Source organism: Loxodonta africana, chromosome X (genome assembly GCF_030014295.1).
Source record: "Loxodonta africana isolate mLoxAfr1 chromosome X, mLoxAfr1.hap2, whole genome shotgun sequence".
Taxonomy (NCBI): Eukaryota; Metazoa; Chordata; class Mammalia; order Proboscidea; family Elephantidae; genus Loxodonta; species Loxodonta africana.
In genome coordinates this window covers 64,664,679-64,680,098 of record NC_087369.1, presented here as the reverse complement: position 1 = coordinate 64,680,098, position 15,420 = coordinate 64,664,679, and the positions used below count along the sequence as shown (strand labels likewise).

At 39.3% G+C, this 15,420-nt stretch overlaps 1 protein-coding gene across 3 annotated transcripts in view; it reads left to right on the top strand.

Annotated features, from left to right (window-relative positions):
- PHF8 (PHD finger protein 8) overlaps positions 1 to 15,420 on the top strand; it is a 129,763-nt gene that overhangs the window by 66,123 nt on the left and 48,220 nt on the right. For all 3 annotated transcript variants that reach the window (XM_064278354.1, XM_064278352.1, XM_064278353.1), the window contains 4 exons: positions 4,664 to 4,842; positions 5,349 to 5,434; positions 5,955 to 6,088; positions 6,693 to 7,003. In XM_064278354.1, the coding sequence (XP_064134424.1) occupies positions 4,664 to 4,842; positions 5,349 to 5,434; positions 5,955 to 6,088; positions 6,693 to 7,003 (710 nt within the window). The remainder of the gene's footprint in view (positions 1 to 4,663; positions 4,843 to 5,348; positions 5,435 to 5,954; positions 6,089 to 6,692; positions 7,004 to 15,420) is intronic.

Here is a 15,420-nt window from a genome sequence, read left to right as displayed (position 1 = left end):
TACATGTGCTGATATGTATGTATGTATGTAGGCATATACGTGTTTAGGTATGTATATATGTGTATGTATATAGGCATATGCATGTATGTGAATGTATGTACATATATTTATATATATAATAAAGCATATAGGGGGCACAGTTATGCATACTTCTTAGACATATCCAAACACCTCGCAGAATTGAATTTTCTAGGTTTGAAGGATTAGGACCATAGTTTCTTGGGACATCTCGGTCAATTGATATAATATAGTACATAAAATTATGTTCTACATCCTAGGTTGGTGAGTAGTGTCTGGGGTCTTAAAAGCCTGCAAGTGGCTGTCTAGTTAGAGATCTCTGCTGGTCAGAAGCAAAAGAGAAAGAAGGAAACCAAAGACACAAAAAAGAAACTAGTCTATAGGACAAATAGTCTGCATGAACCAAGGCCTCATTTACTCTGAGACTAGAAGAACTGGATGGTGCCAGCAACCAATACTGACTGTTCTGATCAGGGCCACAATAGCTGGACCCTGATAGAATGGGAATAAAATGTGGAACAGAGCCTCAAATTTGAAAAAAGAAAACCAGGCCTACTGGACTGGTTGAGACTGGAGGACTCCTCTAGATTATTTTCCTGATATACTCTTCAAACTTTACATACATTAATTAGTAAACAGCTAGGATAGATTCTGACACAAAGCAGGTGTGCAATAAATGGTAGCTATTTATACACTGATGGTGTTATTATCTTCATTTTACTGATGTGGAAACTGAGTCCCAGAGAACTTAATTATTAAGATTAGTTACCATTGGCTACTTGCCATATGTCAGACTCTGCATTAGCTCATTTAACCCTCCCAACAACCTTATGGGGTAGAAAGCAGCCATTTCTTTCTTTTTTGTTTTAATTTTTATTGTGCTTTAAATGAAAGTTTACTAATCAAGTCAATCTCTCATACAAAAATTTATATACACCTTGCTATGTATTCCTAGTTGCTCTCCCCTTACTAAGACACCGCTGTCCTTCTCTCCACCCTCTATTTTCATGTCCATTCAGCCAGCTTCTGTTCCCCTCTGCCTTCTCATCTCCCCTCCAGACAGGAGCTGCCCGCATAGTCTCATGTGTCTACTTGATCCAAGAAGCTCACTCTCACCACTGTCATTTTCTATCCTATAGGCCAGTCCAATCCTGTCTGAAGAGCTGGCTTTGGGAATGGTTCCAGTCTTGGGCTAACAGAAGGTCTGGGGACCATGACTTCCGGGGTCCTTCTAGTCTCAGTCAGACCATTAAGTCTGGTCTTTTTATGAGAATTTGAGGTCTGCATCCCACTGCTTTCCTGCTCCCTCAGGGGTTCTCTGTTGTGTTCCCTGTCAGGGCAGTCATCAGTTGTAGCCAGGCACCATCTAGTTCTTCTGGTCTTAGGCTGATGTAGTCTCTGGTTTATGTGGCCTTTCCTGTCTCTTGGGCTCATAATTATCTTGTGTCCTTGGTGTTCTTCATTCTCCTTTGCTCCAGGTGGGTTGAGACCAATTGATGCATCTTAGATGGCCGCTCGCTAGTGTTTAAGACCCCAGACACCACTCTCCAAAGTGGGATGCAGAATGTTTTCTTAATATATTTTATTATGTCAATTGACCTAGATGTCCCCTAAACTGTGGTCCCCAAAACCCCACCGCTGCTACGCTGGCCTTCGAAGCATTCACTTTATTCAGGAAACTGCTTTTGGTTTAGTCCAGTTCTGCTGACCTCTCCTGTATTGTATGTTGTCTTTCCCTTCACCTAAAATAGTTCTTGTCTTCTATCTAGTGAATACCCCTCTCCCTCCCTCCCTCCCCACTCTTGTAACCATCAAAGAATATTTTCTTCTCTGTTTAAACTATTTGTGGAGTTCTTATAATAGTGGTCTCCTACAAGAAAACAGGCCATTTCAATGACAATTTGCTGAAAGTAATTCCCCATTTGCTGAATGTATCAAATATACTTATTTACCAAAAACTTTTTCCTTTTTAACTGTTTATAATATTTATTTCAGCAGTTTGTACTGGTTAATATTGTTTACCATGTGTAACAGGATTGTTTAAGTGACTTTTGAGGGTTTTTTTTTTTACTCTCTTTATTCTTTTAACGAAGGAACTCTGGCATCACAGTGGTTAAGTGCTTGGCTGCTAACCAAAAGGTCAGTGGTTTGAATCTACCAGCTGCTCCGCAGGAGAAAGTTGTGGCAGTCTGCTTCCGTAAAAATTTACAGCCTTGGAAACCCTATGGGGCAGTTCTACTCTGTCCTATAGAGTTGTTATGAATTGGGATCAACTCGATGGCAGTGGGTTTGGGTTTTATTCTTTTAACAGCTTTCTTGAGGTATAATTTACATACCATAAAATTAATCCATTTTAAGTATACAATTAAATGACTTTTAGTAAATTTACAGAATTTTGCAACTACCGCCAATTTTGGAACATTTCTGTCACCCAGAAAAACTCCCTTGTGCCCATTTCCAGTCCTCATTCTCATCTTCAGCCACAGGCAACTTTTTTTTTTTTTTTTGGTACTTTAGATGAAGGTTTACAGAACACACTAGCTTCTGATTAAGCAGTACACCTATTATTTCATGACTTTGGTTAACAACCCCGTGACATGTCAATACTCTCCCTTCTTGACCTTGGGTTCCCTATTACCAGCTTTCCTGTCCCCTCCTGCCTTCTAGTCCTTGCCCCTTGTCTGTTGTGCCCCTTTGGTCTCGTTTTGTTTTATGGGCCTGTGTAATCTTTGGCTGAAGGGTGAACCTCAAGAGTGACTTCATTTCTGAGCTAAAAGCGTATCCGGGGGCCATACTCTCAGGGTTTCTCCAGCCTCTGTCAGGCCAGTAAGCGTGATCTTTTTTTTTGTGAGTTAGAACTTTGTTCTACATTTTTCTCCAGCTCTGTCCAGGACCCTCTTTTGTGACCCTGTCAGAGCAGTCAGTGGTAGTAGCCACGTATCATCTAGTTGTGCTGGACTCAGTCTGGTGAAGGGTGTGGCTCTGCTAGTCCTTTGGACTAATCTTTCCCTTGTATCTTTAGTTTTCTTCATTCTCCCTTGCTCCTGAAGGGGTGAGACCAGTGGCGTATCCTAGATGTCCTCTCATAGGCGTTTAAGACCCAGAGGTTTCTCACCAAAGTAGAATGTAGAACATTTTCTTTATAAACTATATTATGCCAGTTGAGCTAGATGTTCCCTGAGACCATGGTCCCCACAGCCCTCAGCCCAGTAATTCAGTCCCTCAGGGAGTTTGGATGTGTCCATGGAGCTTTCATGACCTTGACTTGTACAAGTCAGGCACAGGCAGCTATTAAACCTATTTTCTGCCTCTATAAATTTGCCTTTTCTGGACATTTCATATAAATGGGATCATATATGTGTCTGGCTTCTGTCACTTATCGTAATGTTTTTGAGGCTTATCCATGATATAGCATGTATCAGTAGTTTTTTTCCTCTTTATTGCTTGATAGTTTTCCATTGCATGGATTATCATTTTATTTATCCATTTATCAGTTGATGGTCATTTGGATTGATTCCATTTTTTTACTTTTACGTATAAGTTGCTGTGAACATACTCATACATATAGGTTTTTGTTTCTCACCTAGTAGTAAAATTGTTGAGTCATATGGTAACTCTATCGTTAACTTTTTAAGAAATTATCAAACTTTTTCCCAAGTGGCTATACCATTTTTACATTCTCACCAACAGTGTATGAATGTTTCCATATATTAGTCAACACTGTTATTGTCTGTCTTTTTAATTATAGCCATTCTAGTAGATATAAAGTGGTATCTCATTGTGCTTTTGATTTGCATTTCCCTGATAAGTAATGAAGTTGAGCATCTTTTCATGTGATTATTCACCATTTATATATCATCTTTGGAGAAATGTCTATTCAGACCTTTGTCCATTTTTTTTAGTTTTGTTGCTTGTCTTATTATTAAATTGTAAGGGCTCTTAAATATCCTGGGTACACATCCTTAACCAGATATATGATTTGCAAATACATTCTCCCAGTTTGTGGCTTGTCTTTTCATTTTCTTAATGGTGTCTTTTGAAGCACAAAAGTTTTGAATTTGGCCTAATCCCAGGCCACAAGGATTTTGTCCTATGTTTTCTTCTAGAAGTTTCGTATTTTCAGCTTTTATATTTAGATGCGTGATCCATTTTGAGTTAATTTTTATGTATGGTATGAAGTGAGGGCCCACATTAATTTCTTTGTATGTGGATATCCAGTTGTTTCAGTACCATATGTTGCAAAGACCATCCTTTCCCCACTGAATTGTCTTGGCACCTTTTTCAAAAATCAATTGATCATAAGTTTTAAGGGTTTATTTCTAGATGCCTAGCTCTGTTTTTATTGATCTATATGTCTGTCCTTACGCCAATATCACACTGCTTTGATAACCGTAGCTTTATAGTAAGTTTTAAAATTGGGTAGTGTAAGCCCTCCAACTTTTGTTCTTTTTTCAAAATTGTTTTGGCTAGGCTAGGTCCTTTGCATGTCCATGTACATTTTAGAATCAGCTCATCAATTTCTACTAAAAAGCCAGGTGGAGTTTCATAGGAATTACATTGAATCTGTAAGTCAGTTTGGGGAGAACTGTCATCTTAACAGTATTGAGTGTGACTTTTTTTATGTTCTCCTTCCTTTTCTCCCCAGTACCAAGAGGGTGAAGAGCTTATCCAAGTCTCGGCGAGCCAAGATCGCAAAGAAAACACATAAAGCTAGACTGGTGACAGAACAGGTGATGGAGGATGAATTTGACTTGGATTCAGAAGATGAACTGCAGATTGACGAAAGATTAGGAAAGGAGAAGACGACCCTGATAATTAGACCAAGTGTGTCTCTTCCTTCTCTTTCCTTCCCTGCCCATTTCACATTTGTTTTGGGCGCCCTTGTTACTTTTAAGACCTTAGGCCTGGGCTTGATTTACCAGGCTCTGTAGGCCTCTGAAGGAGCATTGGTGGTGCAGTGGTTAAAGCACTCTGCTGCCAACCATAAAAGGTCAGCAGTTTGAACCCACCAGTTGGTCCACAGGAGAAAGATGTAGCAGTCTGCTTCTGTAAAGATTACAGCCTTGGAAACCTTGGGGCAGTTCTCCTCTGTCCTGTAGGGTTGCTATGAGTCGGAATCAACGGTAGTGGGTTTTGTTTTGGGGTTTTTTGGTAGGCCACTACCATTTCCTTTATTCTACAGATTTATTTATAAGCTTATCTCTGGCCTTCCAAAATGAGTCATCTGTGGTTATTACTTCTAGGAAAGATAGTCTTATTTTCTTTCCCCTGGATGTTTGGCTCAAATCCTAATCTTAGCTTCATAACAAGTGTATTCCGTTGTTTTCTAGAGTTTCCTCGGAAGTTGCCCCGTGCGAAGCCTTGCTCTGACCCCAACCGAGTTCGTGAACCAGGAGAAGTTGAGTTTGACATTGAGGTAAGAGCCTGTTTTATGTCTAGCCTTCTGCTCATTCTGGTCACAGAGACAGAAGGCAGATTGTCATTCTTGTTAGAAGAAAAAGAAACATTCTATGCATTCAATTCCTAAAATATTTATTAAGGGAAGGATTATGTCCTGAATGCTGCTAAGCATATAAATAGATTACAATTTAGTTGAAATATTTTTAAAATCCTTTAATATGGAGTAGAATAAAAGGCAGTATGATGTAACAGAAAGAGTATCAGTATTGGAGCTGTGTGACCTTACACAAATTATTTAACCTCACTGAACCTCGGTTTCCTCCTCTGTGAAGTGGGAACTATAATATCTACCTTACAAAGATGCTATGGAGATTAAACTGAAAAGATGAAAGAAGAATGGATATTCTGCTGAGTACTTGCTCTATATACTTGTTGCTCAGAAGCTATTAGTAACACAAGTGAAACTGTCAGCCCTGTATTGAGGACTTACCAGACTAATCCTGAGCAGCTGAGGTGATATTCTCTCTCCCCAACAGGAGGACTATACAACAGATGAGGACATGGTAGTAGGGGTTGAAGGCAAGCTTGGGAATGGGACTGGAGCTGGTGGAATTCTTGATCTGCTCAAGGCCAGCAGGCAGGTGGGGGGACCTGACTATGCTGTTCTCACGTGAGTACTGGCTTTGATCTCCCCTTTCTGGGCCATCAGACAGCAACTGCTACCCCTCAAGGGCTAGGTCAGTCAGTCAGTCATTTAAAGTGACAAAGAATTACCTGGGACATTTGGGCTAAAAGAATAAAGTATACACAAAGCCTGTCCTGAGGAACTTAATATTTGACATTGATAGAATATACAGATTTCTTATAACCTGAGGCGTTTTAGGGGGAATTTTGGGTACTTTGGAAGTTGGAAGAGGGGCTAGAAGAGTCATGAAAGGGAGAACTGAGCCTTTTCTGAGTATTGATTAAAAAAAAGGAAAGAATGCAGCATGGGTGAACAAGGTACTGAGTCAGAGCCAAGGGCTTCAGCTCACACCTTTCTTTTTGCCATCTTCTCTGCTCTCTATGGAGAGGCTAAAGGCAAGAAGGACTGGCTTTTTGATGAAAACAATCTTCGATACAGCCTTGATCCTTTAGCTTGATTTTTCACCTTGGATGATTCTCCCCTTCTTCCTCCCACCCTGACCCTTGAAGCTGTTGTCCATCTTCCCTGACTATTCTAATGACTGGTTTCCTTTGAAACTCCCTCAGTGTTTCTCCTCTCTCCCTTACAGTGAGGCCCCTGCCTCTCCCAGCACTCAGGAGGCCATCCAGGGCATGCTGTGCATGGCCAACCTGCAGTCCTCATCATCCTCACCAGCTACCTCCAGCCTGCAAGCCTGGTGGACCGGGGGGCAGGACCGAAGCAGTGGGAGCTCCAGCAGTGGGCTGGGCACGGTGTCTAACAGTCCTGCTTCCCAGCGCACCCCAGGAAAGAGGCCCATCAAGCGGCCAGCATACTGGAGAACCGAGAGCGAGGAGGAGGAGAACGCCAGTCTGGATGAACAGGACAGCTTGGGAGCATGCTTCAAGGATGCAGAGTATAGTAAGGGCAGCTGGGCCCTTGGGTCCAGGCCAGGAGGGCCCCCCCAGTCCCAATTTCAATCTCAAACCCCAAGAGAGTCCAGACTGTAGTGAGCAAAGGCCTGGCCTTAAGCCTGATGCTTAGTTTCTCTGACCCATATTTTCTTTTTTTTATCATGGTAAAATATATATAACAAAACAAGCTATATTTTCTTAATCTGTAAAATGGGGATGTTTCACAGGTTGATGTTCTTACAGATTACCTGGCATGTTCTTGCAGAACACCTGGCACAGTGCCTTGCGCATTGGAGGCCCTCAAGTAATGGTAGCTATTATAATTAGCTATCGTCTATTTTGAGCATTGTCCAACCTTCACTGCTGGTGTCTCTTTCTTCCCTCTTGCCTGTTTTACCGTTATCCCCTATATCGTTTGTATTCTGTGTCAGCAGTTCATGCCTTGCAGAGGTTTATAATCTTTCAGTGGATATTTTACATTTAAGAGGTAACTCTTTTTTAAGCTAAGATTTACCACCAATGATAAATTTACTATCAATGATATATAAAGCACATTTTTCTGTAGTGCCAACGACTTTAATGTAGATTTTTTAGATATTATTTTTAAAAATTGTACAAATATGAATAAATGCTCATTGACCAAAATTAGAACAGAGAAAGCAAAAATTCCCTTTGATGGTACACCCTTCCCCCTGCGAGCCCACAGATAACCTTTGTTATCAGTTTGGTGCATACCTTTCATTTTCATTTATTGTGTTTACACACATACACACAGAGTTTTGTTTAGTGTGTATTGTTTTACAACTCACTAGGGTATCTTTTAGCATCAGTACATAGAGATCTACCTGCTATATGGTATTCTATATCATAGATGTACCGTCATATATGCAACTATTCCCTACTGATTGATGTTCAGGTTTTTTCTGATTTTTTACTGTTACTAACAATAGTGAGTCGGAATAGACTCGATGGCACTGGGTGGTGGGTTTTAACAATACTGTAGTGAAAATTCTTGTAAATAACCTTTTGTGTGCCAATTAATATTTAGGGTAGACATACTTGCTGGGTTGAAGGGTATAAAAAAGAAAGCATGAAGGGTATGCACGAGATAAATATTAATAAGAAAAAAGATAGTGCCAAATTCCCCTCCAAAGGGGCCAGTATATGAGCAGTGTATGAGAATACATGTTTCCCTACAGCCTTTCCAGCAGTGGATATTATCAGCCTTTTTAGTTTTTGCCAATCCAATGGGCAAAAAATGGTGTCTCAATTTTGTTTTATGTTTATTGGCTATTCTTTGGGGCCCTGGTAGCGCAACGATTAAGTGTTTGGCTGCTAATCAAAAGGTTGACAGTTCGAATCCACCTGCCACTCCTTGGAAACCCTATGGGGCAGTTCTGCTCTGTCCTATATGGTCACTATGAGTCAGAATTGACTCAACGGCAATGGGTTTTGGCTATTCTTTATTCCTTTCCTGTGACTTACCTATTTCAGTCTTTCATCCATTTTTCTGTTGCTATGTTTGTTTTTCTAATTGATTTATAGGAGTTCTTTTTTTTTTTTAAATATATTCCAGATTTGTTGGAGTGTTTTTCGTATATCCTGCATATGTTAAAAAATAATTTATTTTAGTCTGTTGTTCATATTTTATTTATGGTATCTTTGAGCATGTAGATTTCAATTTTTAATATTTCTTGTATTTTATGTCTTCTTTAAACTCGTCTACTTATGTTTTCACCTAAAACCTATATAAGATTTAAAATTTTAGCTCTTTATCTGAAGTTAAGTTTTATGAATTATGGAAGGTAAGAATCTAACTTTATTTTTTTCCCATATGAATAGTCATTTATACCAGCACCATTTATTTAACTAGTTCATTCATCATTATCCTGATTTCAAGTTCCACCTTTGTCATAACCTAAATTCCCATATATATGTGGACTTGTTTTTCTATTCTGTGCCCAGTTCTGTCCCTTAGTAGCTATGTGACCTTGGGCAAGTTAGTTAACCTCTCTATGCCTCTCTGTGATAATAGAACCTACCTTATAAGTTGTTGTGAAGATTAAATGATTTAACATGTGTAATGTACTTTTTTTTTTTAATGTACTTAGAACAGTACACAGCACATGGCAAATGTCACATGGTAAATGTTATATATTATTAATATTTTTCTGTTCCATAAATTAATTTGTTCCTGTGGCAGTACCATGTAGGTGAGTTAAGATAGGCTTTGGTTGAGGTAGGGCAGATCCCTTCTGCAGGACTTGCTTTGAACTTGAGCAGAGTACAGCTACTCAGCAAACCCATCATTTCTGGGCTAATCTGTGATTGATCTTTAGTGACCTTCCAAGTTCTCCTGGCCACCCACCCCACCATCAATAGCCAATCACATCATTCTATAGCCAAGACACCTGTACCTGGTTTAATCAGTCCCTTTAGAGCAAACAGCTCACTCATCTTCTGCTTCCCTCTCCCCCTGCCTCCTTTGCCCAGCAACACTGGAAAGGCAATTTAACAATGAGAGACCTCCCTACTTGTTCTTAGTTTCCCAAATTTTCTAGACTATTATTGAGCTTTTTCTCTTCAGGTTGTCAAATTCAGTGAAAAATTAGGATTTTTTTATTGGGATTGCATGGCATTTGTAGATTAATTCATGGAGAATGAAATCTTTTCATCAGAAGCCTTTCTGCTATAATGGGATGTATGCAGAGGCTCGCTATGAGTCAGAATCTACTCCATGGCAATGGATTATGCATTCCTGGAAAACCTCACATTCTTCAAATGTACATGCTAAAAATAATAGGGCTTGCAAGAAAAAGAGGTTTAGGGACTGTTATTTGTTAAATATTTTGTACTTGTCCTACCAAACTATTAACAACGGTTATCTCTGGAAAGTAGGATAGGTTTTGAAGCCAAAACACTGACCCAAATAATGACAGTCCTAATAATAATCCTTGCCCAGTTAGAGCCCATTCCCGTTTGCACCCAGCATCCTTTGTAGCCTTAAACCTTGGAATGCAGCTTACCACTCTCAGATATAGATCCTTGAGGGCATTTGCTTAAAATAAATACCAGCTTCATCAAATTAAAATCTGATTCAGGGCCTAGTCGTCATCATTTTTTTTTTTATTTTTGTTGTGCTTTAAGTGAAAGTTTACAAATCAAGTCAGTCTCTCATACAAAATTTTATATGCACCTTGCTATATACTCCTATGGAAATCCTGGTGGCATAGTGGTTAAATGCTATGGATACTAACCAAAAGGTCGGCAGTTCGAATCCGCCAGGCGCTCTTCGGAAACTCTATGGGGCAGTTCTACTCTGTCCTGTAGGGTCGCTATGAGTCAGAATTGACTCGATGGCAGTGGGTTTGGTTTGGGTTATATACTCCTAATTGCTCTCCCCCTAATGAGAACAGCACACTCCTTCCCTTCACTCTCTCTTTTCGTGTCCATTCAGCCAGCTTCTGACCCCCTCCAACCTCTCATCACCCCTCCAGACAGGAGATGCCAACATAGTCTCATGTGTCTACTTGATCCAAGAAGCTCATTCTTCACCAGTATCATTTACTATCCCATTGTCCAGTCTAATCCCTGTCTGAAGACTTGGCTGTGGGAATAGTTCCAGTCTTGGGCTAACAGAAGGCCAAGGGACCGTGACCACGGGAGTGCTTCTAGTCTCAGTCAGACCGTTAAGTCTGGTCTTTTTACAAGAATTTGGGGTCTCCATCCCACTGCTCTCCTGCTCCCTCAGGGGTTCTCTGTCGTGTTCCCTGTCAGGGCAGCCTTGTAGCTGGGCGCCATCTAGATCTTCTGGTCTCAGGCTGATATAGTCTCTGGTTTATGTGGCCCTTTCTGTCTCCTGGGCTCATAATTACCTTGTGTCTTTGGTGTTCTACATTCTCCTTTGCTCCAGGTGGGCTGAGACCAGGTGATGCATCTTAGATGGCTGCTTGCTAATGTTTAAGACCCCAGACGCCACTCTTCAAAGTGGGATGCAGAATGTTTTCTTAATAAATTTTATTATGCCAGTTGACATAGGTGTTCCCCGAATCATGAGCCCCAAACCCCTGCCCCTGCTATACTGGCCTTCAAAGCATTCAGTATATTCAGGAAACTTTGCTTTTGGTTTAGTCCAGTTGTGCTGACCACTTCTGTACTGAGTGTTGTCTTTCCCTTCACCTAAAATACTTTATATCTGCTGTCTAATTAGTGAAAAACCCTCTCTCTCCCTCCCTCCCTTCCCTGTCTCGTAACCATCAAAGAATATTTTCTTCTCTGTTGAAACTATTTCTCAAGTTCTTATGATAGTGGTCTTATACAATTTTTGTCCTTTTGCCACTGACTAATTTCACTCAGCATAATGCCTTCCAGGAAACCCTGGTGGCATAGCAGGTAAGTGCTACGGCTGCTAACCAGAGTCGGCAGTTCAAATCTGCCAGGCGCTCCTTGGAAACTCTGTGGGGCAGTTCTGCTCTGTCCTACAGGGTCGCTATGAGTTGGAATCGACTTGACAGCACTGGGTTTGGTTTGGGTTTTTTGGTAATGCCTTCCAGATTCCTCCATGTTATGAAATGTTTCACAGATTCATCACTGTTCTTTATCAATGTGTAGTATTCCATCGTCTGAATATATCATAATTTAATTATCCATTCACCCATTGGTGGGCACCTTGGTTGCATCCACCTTTTTGCTATTGTAAACAGTGCTGCAGTGAACATGGGTGTGCATATATCTGTTCGTGTAAAGGCTCTTATTTCTCTAGGATATATTCCAAGGAGGGGGATTGCTGGATCCTATGGTAGTTCTATTTCTAGCTTAAGGAAGCGCCAAATCGATTTCCAAAGTGGTTATACCATTTTACATTTCCACCAGCAGTGTATAAGTGTTCCAGTCTCTCCACAACCTCTCCAACATTTATTATTTTGTGTTTTTTGGATTAATGCCAGCCTTGTTAGGGTGAGATGGAATCTCATTGTAGTTTTGATTTGCATTTCTCTAATGACTAATGATCGTGAGCATTTCCTCATGTATTTCTTAGCGGCCTGAATGTCTCCTTTAGTGAAGTTCGTATCCTTTGCCCATTTTTTAATTGGGTTATTTGTCTTTTTGTGGTTGAGTTTTAGCAGAATCACATAGGTTTTAGAAATCAGGTGATGATCGGAAATGTCGTAGCTGAAAACCTTTCCAGTCTGTAGGTAGTCTTTTTAGTCTTTTGGTGAAGTCTTTGGATGAGCATAGGTGTTTGATTTTTAGGAGCTCCCAGTTATCTAGTTTTTCTTCCACATTCTTTATAATGTTTTTTATATTCTTTATGCCATGTATTAGGGCTCCTAACGTTGTCCCTATTTTTTCTTGCATGATCTTTATCGTTTTATATTTTATATTTTGGTCTTTGATCCATTTCGAGTTAGTTTTTGTGCATGGACTGAGGTATGGGTCTTGTTTCATTTTTTTGCAGATGGATATCCACTTATGCCAGCACCATTTGTTAAAAAGATTGTCTTTTCCCCATTTAACTGTTTTGGGGCCTTTGTCAAATATCAACTACTCATATGTGGATGGATTTATGTTTGGATTCTCAATTCTGTTCCATTGGTCCATGTATCTGTTGTTGTACCAGTACCAGGCTGTTTTGACTACTGTGGTGGTATAACCTAAACCCAGTGCCCTCGAGTCAATTTGTGGTGGTATAATAGTTTTTAAAATCAGGTAGAGTGAGGCCTCCTACTTTGTTTTTCTTTTTCAGTAATGTTTTAATTATTCGGGGCCTCTTTCCCTTCCATATGATGTTGGTGATTTGTTTCTCCATCTCATTAAAAAATGCCATTGGAATTTCGATTGGAATTGCATTGTATCTATAGATGGCTTTTGGTAGAATAGAAATTTTTACAATGTTAAGTCTTCCTATCCATGAGCAAGGTATGTTTTTCCACTTATGTAGGTCTCTTTTGGTTTCTTGCAGTAGTGTTTTGTAGTTTTCTTTGTGTAAGGCTTTTACATCTCTGGTAAGAGTTATTCGTAAGTATTTTATCTTCTTGGGGGGCTACTGTAAATGGTATCGATTTGGTGATTTTCTCTTCGATGTTCTTTTTGTTGGTATAGAGGAATCCAACTGATTTTTGTGTGTTATCTTGTATCCTGATACTCTGCTGAACCCTTCTGTTAGCTTCAGTAGTTTTCTTGAGGATTCCTTATGGTTTTCTGTGTATCAAATCATGTCATCTGGAAATAGAGATACTCTTACTTCTTCCTTGCCAATCTGGATGCCCTTTATTTCTTTATCTAGTCTGATTGCTCTGGCTAGGACCTCCAGCACAATGTTGAAGAAGAGTGATAAAGGGCATCCTTGCCTGATTCCCGATCTCAATGGGAATGCTTTCATGCTGTCTCCATTTAAGGTGCTTTTGGCTGTTGGCTTTGTACAAATGCCCTTTATTATGTTGAGGTATTTTCCTTGTATTCCTATTTTGCTGAGAGTTTTTAGCATCAATGAGTGTAGAACTTTGTCAAAAGCCTTTTCTGCCTCAATTGATAAAATTATTTGATTCTTGTCTTTTGTTTTATTTATCTGGTGGATTACATTAATTGTTTACCTGATGGTGAACCATCCCTGCATACCTGGTATGAATCCAACTTGGTCATGCTGAATTATTTTTTTTTGATATGGTGTTGAATTGTGTTGGCTAGAATTTTGTTGAAGATTTTTGCGTCTACATTCACAAGGGATATAGGTCTATAATTTTCTTTTCATGTGTTGTCTTTACCTGGTTTTGGTATCAGGGATATGGTGGCTTCATATAACGAGTTAGGTAATATTCTGTCCTTTTCTATGCTCTGAAATACCTTTAGTAGTAGTGGTGTTAACTCTTCTCTGAAAGTTTGGTAGAACTCTGTAGTGAAACCTTCTGGATCAGGGTTTTTTTTTTTGTTGGGAGCTTTTTGATCACCTTTTCAATCTCTTCTTTTGTTGTGGGTCTGTTTAGTTGTTCTACCTATGTGTTAATTTAGGTAGGTAGTGTGTTTCTAGGAATTCATCCATTTCTTCTAGGTTTTCAAATTTGTTTGAGTATGGTTTTTCCTAGTAATCTGATATGATACTTTTAATTTCAGTTGGGTCTGTTGTAATATCACCCCTCTCATTTCTTATTCGGGTTATTTGCTTCCTCTCCTGTTTTTCTTGCGTGAGTTTGGGCAGTGGTTTATCAATTTTGTTGATTTTTTTCAAAAAACCAGCTTTTGGTCTTGTTAATTCTTTCAGTTGTTTTTCTGTTTTCTATTTCATTTTTTTTTTCAACTCTAATTTTTATTATTTGTTTTCTTCTGGTGCCTGTGGGTTTCTTTTGTTGCTCTCTTTCTATTTGTACAAGTTATAGGGATAATTCTTTGATTTTGGCCGTTCTTTTTGGATGTATGCATTTATTGATATAAGTTGACCTCTGAGCACTGCTTTAGCTGTGTCCCAAAGGTTCTGATAGGAAATGTTTTCATTCTCATGGGATTCTTTGAATTTCTTTATTCCATCCTTAATGTCTTCTATAATCCAGTCTTTTTTGAGCAGGGTATTGTTCAGTTTCAAAGTGTTTGATTTCTTTTCCTTGCTATTCCTGTTATTGATTTCCAGTTTTATGGGCTTATGGTCAGAAAAGTTGCTTTGTAATATTTCAATGTTTTGGATTTTGCTAAGGCTTGCTTTATGACTTAATATGTGGTCTATTCTAGAGAGTGTTCCATGTGCACTAGAAAAGAAAGTATACTTGGTTGCTTTTTGGTGGCATGTTCTGTGTATGTCTATGAGGTCAAGTTGTTGATTGTGGCATTTAAATCTTCGCGTCTTTATTGAGCTTCTTTCTGGATGTCCTGTGCTTCACCCAAAGTGGTGTGTTGAAGTCTCCTACTATTATCGTGGAGCTGTCTATCTCACTTTTCAGTGCTGATACAGCTTGTTTTATGTATCTTGCAGCCCTGTCAATGGGTTCATAAATATTTAATATGGTTATATCTTCTTGGTGTATTGTCCTTTTAATCATTTTATAGTGTTCTTCCATATCCTTTCCGTTGGATTTAACTTTAAAGTCTATTTTGTCAGAAACTAATATTGCTACTCCTGCTCTTTTTTGATTGTTGTTTGCTTGATATATTTTTTTTCCATCCTTTGAGTTTTAGTTTGTTCGTGTCTCTAAGTCTAAGGTGTGTCTCTTGTAGGCAGCAAATAGACGGATCATGTTTCTTTATCCAGTATGAGACTCTCTGTCTCTTTATTGGTGCATTTAGGCCATTTACATTCAGGGTTTTTATGAGTTTAGTGCTATCATTTTGATGTCTTTTTTTGTGTGTTTTTGACAGTTTCTTTTTCCCACTTGATTTTATATGCTGAGTAGATTTTCCTTCTATATTGTCCTTTCCTCATATTTGTTGTTGTTGATT